General features: G+C 28.8%; 1 protein-coding gene across 2 annotated transcripts in view; it reads left to right on the forward strand.

The window, feature by feature from the left end:
* Window positions 1–6,484: 6,484 nt before the first annotated feature.
* LOC111685327 (facilitated trehalose transporter Tret1) overlaps window positions 6,485–10,000 on the forward strand; it is a 4,524-nt gene continuing 1,008 nt past the window's right edge. The window contains exons 1-4 of one of the 2 annotated variants that reach the window (XM_046955383.1): window positions 6,485–6,755; window positions 6,979–7,135; window positions 7,208–7,416; window positions 9,789–10,000. The exon at window positions 9,789–10,000 is cut by the window's right edge and continues 1,008 nt beyond it. In XM_046955383.1, the coding sequence (XP_046811339.1) occupies window positions 7,024–7,135; window positions 7,208–7,416; window positions 9,789–10,000 (533 nt within the window). In that variant the 5' untranslated portion in view covers window positions 6,485–6,755; window positions 6,979–7,023. Of the gene's footprint in view, window positions 6,756–6,949; window positions 7,136–7,207; window positions 7,417–9,788 lie in introns of those variants that run through there. The other variant, XM_046955382.1, reaches the window with a different exon arrangement.

A 10,000-nucleotide genomic window follows, 5' to 3' on the forward strand; every position in this document is an offset into this window, starting at 1 on the left:
CTAGACTATAGACTAGACTATAGACTAGACTATAGACTAGACTATAGAGTAGACTATAGACTAGACTATAGACTAGACTATAGACTAGACTATAGACTAGGCTATAGAATAGACTATAGTGAATACTACAGACTAGACTATATTAAATGCCAAAGACTAGACTACAGAATATGGAGTAGACTAGTCTATAAACTAGACTAAAGAACAGACTATAGACCAAACAAACGACAAGACTTTATATTAGAATATAGACTTAACTATACATTAGTCTATAGATCAAACTATAGACTACACCATTAATTAGACTACAGACTGGATTATAGACTAGACCACAAACTAGACTATAGGCTAGACTAGACTATACTAAAGACTAGACTATAGACTAGATTATAGACTAGACTGTAGACTAGACAATAGTCAAGACTACAGACTAGACTATGGACTACACTAAATGCCCAAGACTAGACTACAGAATGTGTAGTAGACTATATACTAGTCTATAAACTAGATTATAGACTATAGACTTAACTCGATACTAGACGATAGACTAGACAAATAAGTTTCCATTTTAAACAAATTGAAAATTGAAAATTAAAAACTCAAATTGTTTTATAAAAAACTGATAAACTACAGTTAGAATTCAACTTGAAAAAAATTCAAAACAAAGAAATGTCAAAACAAAACTTGAAATCTCATAATTTCAAAACAATTTGATTGATATTGTTTTTAAAAAAGTAAATATTGTGCTACCGAAAATAATTTCTATTAAAATTAATGGTTTTTTTTTTTTTTAATGACAACAAAAATCGTAATGAAATTGTATTTTCAAACATTTAATCAATCTATCAATTGATTTTTTTGTTGTGTCATCAAATTTCAATTTCAAATGCAATTGATAGAATTCTCTCTCTCTCTCTCTCTCTAAAACGACACAATTGAAATCATGAGTATATTCGAAGAAGAAGATAAATATAAATGCAGGTCATATATGGAAATTCAAATCAATTAAATTATTAAAATTGAAAGTGTGAACATAAATTGAAATTTAATTAAAATTATTAAATTGTGTTGAAAATTTTCGTTTATTAAACAAAAGAATTTAAAGAAATAGCAATAAAAAACAAGCGATCTATTATTTAAAGTAATTTTTTATTAAAGAAATGTAAAAGAAATACTTCTTAATCTACAGTCTAGTCCATGGTCTTGTCTAAAGTCTAGTCTAAAGTCTAGTCTATAGTCTAGTCTAAAGTCTAGTCTATAGTCTATTCTATAGTCTAGTATATAGTCTAGTCTAGTCTATAGTCTAGTCTATAGTATAGTCTATAGTCTAGTCTATAGTCTAGTCTATAGTCTAGTCTAGTCTATAGTCTAGTCTATAGTCTAGTCTATAGTCTAGTCTATAGTCTAGTCTATAATCTAGTCTATAGTCTAGGCTATAGTCTAGTCTATAGTCTAGTCTATAGTCTGGTCTATAGTCTAGTCTATAGTCTAGTCTATTGTCTAGTCTATAGTCTAGTCTATCGTCTAGTCTATAGTCTAGTCTATCGTCTAGTCTATAGTCTAGTCTATAGTATAGTCTATAGTCTAGTCTATAGTGTAGTCTATTGTCTAGTCTATAGTTTTGTCTATAGTCTAGTCTATAGTCTAGTCTATAGTTTAGTCTATAGTCTAGTCTATAATCTAGTCTAGTACATAGTCTATTGTTTACTCTATCGTCTGGTCTATAATCTAGATAGTCTAAAGTTTCTTCTATAATGTTGTCTACTGTTTGGTCTATGTAGTGCTGCCGCCTTAACAGGCCTCAGTGTATGTTGCTAAACATTTCATTCACTATACACTCAACATGTCCGTTACTACTTTGGCAAAGTAAGAAACAATTTGTTTAAAAAAAATCTATAGAATTAATAAATTCTGATAACAATAACAAAAACAATAGAAAACGCATGTTTTTATCAACAATAAAATATATTTATTAATTGTTATTATATTAAAAGTCTAGAATAGCTAAAAATAATTAACACAAGTTGAATAAGTATAAATTTTTGCACAAATAAATCATGAAAAAAAACAACTTTAAAACAATAGATCGGTTTTTTTTCTAAGCAATGAACTTTTGTTTTCAATATTTATTTATAGATTTTAATAGTATTTTAAAATTAACATTAAAAGATTTGTATTGTTTTCTTTTTAAAAACGCAATACATTTAAGGTTTTATTGAAAATGGATTACAATATTTGTATTTAATTGAAGGTTTATTAGTTGATTTCTATTTGTTATAAAATTGTTTGAAATAATAAGTTTTTTTTTAATGGGAAAGAACAAGGTAAATAAATAATTAATTTTTTAGAAAATTTAAATAAATATTTTATTATCTGCTGGTGGGGTGTTTTATTTTTGTTTAGTATTAGGTTAATAACTTGTGATTAAAGGTCTTTTGAGGTCATCTATGTCTAGTTGAGATTCATTAGAATTCTTTTTTTTCAAATTAAAACCAAATTCAAAACATTTTGCTATATTATTTAGAAACAGAGTAATTTATGAATCGTTTATGTCTTTTGAGTTCCTAGGATCTCTCTTTTTTAAGAGAAAACTCATTATGACGTTTTTTTTTCCTATTTGTTTGGGAACACATGTTTAAATATATACATATGTTTATATTTTTGCAAACATAATTCCATACATTAATACAATAACTAAATTTGTTTGATTTTTTTATATACAAAATTTCGTTTTTTTTTTGCGTAAAAATTTGCTGCATCTATTAGTTAGTGATTTACTAAGAATTTATATACAAACAAACCAAAAAAAAAGTCAAAAAGTAGACCGGCAAAAAAAAAACCAAACAAATACATATATTTGTTTGCTTAGTGATAAACATTAAAGTGCGGAATGAAAAACACTCAACAGGAGCTTCTAGCTAAAACGAATTCATTTAAAATACTACAATATAAATGATTTGAGAAAAAGCCTTTCGAAACAAAAGTTTTGTATTTAAAAAATCTCAAAATTCTATAGTAGTCTATAGTCTAGTCTACAGTCTAGTCTATAGTATAGTCTATAGTCTAGTCTATAGTCTAGTCTATAGTCTAGTCTATAGTCTAGTCTATAGTCTAGTCTATAGTCTAGTCTATAGTCTACTCTATAGTCTGGTCTATAGCCTAGTCTATAGTCTAGTCTATAGTCTAGTCTATAGTCTAGTCTATAGTCTAGTCTATAGTCTAGTCTATAGTCTAGTCTATAGTCTAGTCTATAGTCTAGTCTATAGTCTAGTCTATAGTCTAGTCTATAGTCTAGTCTATAGTCTAGTCTATAGTCTAGTCTATAGTCTAGTCTATAGTCTAGTCTATAGTCTAGTCTATAGTCTAGTCTATAGTCTAGTCTATAGTCTAGTCTACAGTCTAGTCTATAGTGTAGTCTATAGCCAAGTCTATAGTCTAGTCTACAGTCTAGTCTTTAGTCTAGTCTATAGTCTAGTCTATAGTGTAGTCTATAGTCTAGTCTACAGTCTATTCTATACACTATTCTATAGTCTGGTCTATAGCCTAATCTATAGTCTGGTCTATAACCTAGTCTATAGTCTAGTCAATAGTCTAGTCTATAGTCTAGTCTATAGTCTATATTCTAGTCTATTGTCTAGTCTATATTCTAGTCTATAGTCTAGTCTATAGTCTAGTCTATAATCTAGTCTATAGTCTAGTCTATAGTCTAGTCTATAGTCTAGTCTATAGTCTAGTCTATAAAAAAATCAATTAAAAATATTTATTTTAAGTTTTTAAAAGAGAAATGCATTGTCTTTCTCTTTTGTAATATATAAAGAGCATTTGGGGTTTCTTTTAAATAATGTGCTTGCGTGCGTGTGTTTGTTCACAAACATATACTTGGTCTATTTATTCGAACATGTTTTAATTAAGATGTAATTATTTGTTATTGTTAAAATTATACGCCTTTTATATTTTTATGGGATTTATTATCAATTTGTCGTTTAAAAAAAGGTTAAAGAAAATGGAACAATTTTAAAGAAATTAAAAGGCAAAGTAGATATTTAGCTGACTATTTAAGGAAAGCCTTGACGATGCCTATATTAGAAACAATAGACGAGACAATAGAATAGTCAATAGTCGCGACTATAGAATAGTCTTTATTCAAGATTATAGAAAAGTCTATACTCGAGACTAGAGTATAGTTATAGTCTATAATCAAGACTATAGAATAGTCTATAGTCAAGGCCATAGAATAGTCTATAGTCAAGACTATAGAATAGTCTATAGTCAAGGCCATAGAATAGTCTATAGTCAAGACTATAGAATAGTCTATAGTCAAGATTGTAGAATAGTCTATAGTCAAGACCATAGAATAGTCTATAGTGAACACTATAGAATAGTCTATAGTAAAGACTATAGAATAGTCTATAGTCAAGACTATAGAATAGTCTATAGTCAAGACTATAGAATAGTCTATAGTCAAGACTATAGAATAATCTATAGTCAAGACTATAGAATAGTCTATAGTCAAGACAACAGAATAGTCTATAGACAAGACTACAGAATAGAATAGTCTATAGTCAAGACTATAGAATAGTCTGTAGTCAAGACTATAGAATAGTCTATAATCAAGACTATAGAATAGTCTATAATCAAGACTATAGAATAGTCTATAATCAAGACTATAGAATAGTCTATAATCGAGACTATAGAATAGTCTATACTCAAGACTATAGAATAGTCTATAGTCAAGACTATAGAATAGTCTATAGTCAACACTATAAAATAGTCTATTGTCAAGACTATAGAATAGTCTATAGTCAAGACTATAAAATAGTCTATAGTCAAGACTATAGAATAGTCTATAGTCAAGACTACAGAAGAGTCTACAGTCAAGACTATAGAATAGTCTACAGTCAAGACTATAGAATAGTCTATAGTCAAGACTATAGAATAGTCTATAGTCAAGACTATAGAATAGTCTATAGTCAAGACTATAGAATAGTCCATCGTCAAGGCTATAGAATAGTCAAGATTATAGAATAGTCTATAGTCAAGACTATAGAATAGTCTATAGTCAATACTATAGAATAGTCTATAGTCAATACTATAAAATAGTCTATAGTTAAGACTATAGAATAGTCTATTGTCAAGACTATAGAATAGTCTATCGTCAAGACTATAGAATAGTCTATAGTCAATACTATAGAATAGTCTATAGTCATGACTATAGAATAGTCTATAGTCAAGACTATAGAATAGTCTATAGTCAATACTATAGAATAGTCTATAGTCGAGACTATAGAATAGTCTATAGTCGAGACTATAGAATAGTATATAGGCGAGACTATAGAATAGTCTATAGTCGAGACTATAGAATAGTCTATAGTCAAGACTATAGAATAGTCTATAGTCAAGACTATAGAATAGTCTATAGTCAAGACTATAGAATAGTCTATAGTCAAGACTATAGAATAGTCTATAGTCAAGACTATAGAATAGTCTATAGTCAAGACTATAGAATAGTCTATAGTCAAGACTATAGAATAGTCTATAGTCAAGACTATAGAATAGTCTATAGTCAAGACTATAGAATAGTCTATAGTCAAGATTATAGAATATTCTATAATCTATAGTCAAGACTTTAGAATAGTCTACAGTCAAGACTATAGAATAATCTATAGTCGAGACTATAGAATAGTCTATAGGCGAGACTATTGAATAGTCTATAGTCAAGACTATAGAATAGTCTATAGTATAGTCTATATTCAAGACTATAGAATAGTCTATAGTCAAGACTATAGAATAGTTTATAGTCAAGACTATAGAATAGTCTATAGTCAAGACTATAGAATAGTCTATAATCAAGACTATAGAATATAATAGTCTATAGTCAAGACTACAGAATAGTCTATATTCAAGACTATAAAATAGTCTATCGTCAAGACTAAAGAATGGACTACAGTAAAGACTAGATAATAGTCTATCGTCAAGACTATAGAATAGTCTACATTCAGGACTATAGTATAGTCTATTATCAAGTCTATAGAATAGTCTATAGTCAAGACTATAGAATAGTCTACATTCAAGACTATAGTATAGTCTATAATCAAGACTATAGAATAGTCTATAGTCAAGACTAGGAAATAGTCTGTAGTCAAGACTATAAAATAGTCTATAGTCGAAAATATAGAATAATTTATAGTTGTGACAAAAAAATAGTCTAAAGTCTGAAAAATTTGTTTATGGAAATTGTGTAAAGAAAAAAATGCTGTAAACAATTGCTTGCAGTTAAATTAATAAACACTAATGAATAAAATAAAAGCATAAATAAAACAAAATTCCATTGTAACATTCATTAGGAAATGATAACAATTTTACTTTCATTATTTCAACATATGTTATTAGCATTCACAAGAAAATGTTAGTTTCCCAAGATTCTCTTTAACGTTTTGCACAGATTGTTGGTTAAGTATAGAGAAATTGTGCTGTTTTCATTAAAAGGTTCTAAAGTGGAAAATAAAAGACTAAAGATGACTTAAGTTCCATTTAAAACAACATATTAGGCCTTTTTTATGAGAAAAAGCAGTTTTCTTCGAATATAGTCAAGTCATCGACTTTTTTAAAGCAAAATCTTCAAAGTACCATTTTTTAAAACGTTCTAGATTACTTTTTGCAATTCTTAATATATTTCTGTCCCTTACTGTTGTTCATATTTTCTTATTTAATTCCAAAGGCCACGTGCATTTTTATTTATGAATGGATAGCAAAAAGTAGGTCATCATATTTTATTGAATGTGGAAAATAATTGAGTAATTTAATATTATTTTAAAAACACAATTTTATCACAATACTATAAAAATGTTATTAAAAACTAAAGTTTTTTTAAACAAAGACTAAAAAATAAGCTTTACAACTAAAATATTTAGTTGATCTAATAAAATAATTGAACTTCTATCAAATCATCACTTTAAATATATTCTTGTGATATTTCAGATTATATCCACCTGCGCTGTTTTAATTTTATCCGCTGCCTGTGGCATGCCCATTGGCTATTCGGCCGTTTTATTACCCCAACTATCAGCCTCGAATAATATACCTACTAATTCTACGCCTGAGATTATTATTGATATAGAAATGGGTTCTTGGATTGGTGAGTAACTAGTTGCAAGTTTACTATATTTTAGAAATTTATCTAAATATTCTATTTATATTCTATTTACAGCTAGTGTCCATAGTTTAGCCACACCGATAGGTTCATTTTTATCTGGACCCATGGCTGATTATATGGGTAGACGTTCGGCTTTATTGGTTTCAGTTTTACCCTTATTTGCCGGCTGGTGTGTATTGGCTTTATCACAATCCTATACTATGCTGTTGATAGGACGTTTATTGTGTGGTTTTGCCACCGGTATTTTGGGTGGACCGGCTCAGGTAAGAAGAAATGCAAAATTAAGGATTTTTAAAAGAGATTTAAGAAAATTTATTGAAAATAGAAAGTAATCAACCAACCTTCAACTAACTTAAGTCAAAACACCTTCTTTTAAATAAAATAATTAACATTTAGACATCTGTCAAAACTGTCATAGAAACATTTTTTTTTAAATCATTATTTCTTTGAGCAAAAACTTTTCTAAATCTTAATTTCCTTAATGATGTCTATTTTTTTACTATTACTATGTTTAGTTTATCACGTATACACCATTATATTATGATAGTTCCAATTAATTTACAACAAAAAAAGTACAAATATGGGTCATTCACTTTAACCAAAAATGCTCTAGTAACCTGCTAAACTATTTTTCTACTATTATGATTCTATTAAATAAGTGGTATTTTTTTTCTAACGACCTTGAACTTTTAAGCATCAGGTTCAAGATTTACAAATGACTAAAAATATACAAACATTTCTGGTCTCTATTTCTTTCTTTTTATACCCTACACCACTATAGTGGTGAGGGTATTATAAGTTTGTGCTGATGTTTGTAACATACAAAATATTGGTCAAATACCTTTACCTTTAAGTATACCGATCGATTCAGAATCATTTTTTGAGTCGATTAAGACATGTCCGTCCGTCCGTCTCTCCGGCTGGCTGGTTGTCCATGTAAACCTTGTGCGCAAGGTACAGGCCGCAATTTTCAAGATAATTTGATGAAATTTGGACCAAGCATGTTTTTGGCACAAGGACGAAGCCTATTGAGCCTACAACCATACCTCCCGATTTGAACTTTTTATGCCACAATTACGTCAAATATTCTACTATCTCTCTCTCTAAAAATTGGCACAAATAAGTTTTATATAAGTATAAATGACACTGCAGATTTTCGTAAGGATCGGCACTTATTTGACCCTAGCCCCCATACAAACCCCCCTTCAAAAAATGTCTTAAACGTCTAAAATTGACTTGTAACTATTTGTATCGCAATGAAACTCAACAAAACTAACTGTTACTTAAAAAATATATCCTTTTCCAAAATTTACCAATGATCGGCCCATATTTGACCTATATAAAGCCCCTCGTTTAGAAATTTTAGTTTTTTATCAATAAATTGCTTAAATATTTTGGAATTATGCTAATATTCAACATAAAAGTTTCTTTATAAAAAAAATAATAATTTTAAAAATATACTCATGGTGTAGGGTATTATATGGTCGGTCATGACCGACTATACTTTCCTACTTGTTTTTTGAAGAATTTGCGCAAAAATTTCATTCATTTTCCGCATAATTTTCGCTATTATTATGGAAATAGATCAAAATTGAAATTTCTTTAGATTTAGCTAAAAACTTCCGACAATAGTACATCACAACTAGACTATTTAAACGTCACTTAAATGACAGCAAACACAAAGAAGAAGAAAAAAAAACAACAAACAAACAAGTAATCATAACAACAATAAAAATATCACTATTATATAGTGTAAATAATGAATAATATATTTATTTGATTCTTTAAAGTTTGTTTTCTATAAAAGATTTCTATTGTGATATTTTTGTATCTTATGAAAATGTCCATGACTTTTTTCTAGTTATAAATCTTGTCTCTCGTTCTCTTTGTTTTTTTTTCATGTGAGAATTTTTTTCTTTAAGAGGGAGGCATGCTTGCTGTTTTTATTTTGTTTATGCAAATAAGTTCCGGATTTTTAACCTTAAGACATTGTGACAACTAGACACATGAATAGTTTAAAATTTTGTTTTCTATTATCTTATTCTATTTTATATGGAACAAGTGAAATGAACAGCAATTTAATAAGATTTCAGTTCATATTAAAGTTTAACCCTGATGTTGGTTAATAATTGTGATTGATTTGTTTTTATTGTGAGTGATTAATTTTAATTCTCGTTTTCGCGATGCCACTCTCGCTAAAGATTTCTTAAACCTTTTTGAACTAAAAGTTAATTATAACTGAAACTAAACTAGAAATGAGCTAGAACTGAACTAGAACTATACTAGAATTGAATAAGAACTGAACTAGAACTGAACTAGAACTGAACTAGAACTGAACTAGAACTGAACTAGAACTGAACTAGAACTGAACTAGAACTAGAACTGAACTAGAACTGAACTAGAACTTAACTAGAACTGAACTAGAACTGAACTAGAACTGAACTAGAACTGAACTAGAACTGAACTAGAACTGAACTAGAACTGAACTAGAACTGAACTAGAACTAAACTAGAACTGAACTAGAACCGAACTAGAAATGAACTAGAACTGAACAAGCACTGAAGTAGAACTAAGCTAGAATTGAACTAGAACTATCTTCCCTAATTAATATCCCACCACTTTTCTTTTCTTCCAGGTTTATATTGCCGAAACTGCGGAACCAAATTTGCGTGGCTTACTAATTGGCGCTCCCTTTGTCTCCTACTCTATGGGTATACTCATCGTTTATGCCTTAGGTTCGGCTCTACACTGGAGAGGTGTGGCCTGGTGTGGCAATATTTTACCTGCTATAGCTGCACTTGCCATATTCTTTATACCCGAAAGTCCTGCTTGGCTATTGAGACATAA

The sequence above is a fragment of the Lucilia cuprina genome, chromosome 6 (genome assembly GCF_022045245.1).
Source record: "Lucilia cuprina isolate Lc7/37 chromosome 6, ASM2204524v1, whole genome shotgun sequence".
In the NCBI taxonomy this organism is placed as follows: Eukaryota; Metazoa; Arthropoda; class Insecta; order Diptera; family Calliphoridae; genus Lucilia; species Lucilia cuprina.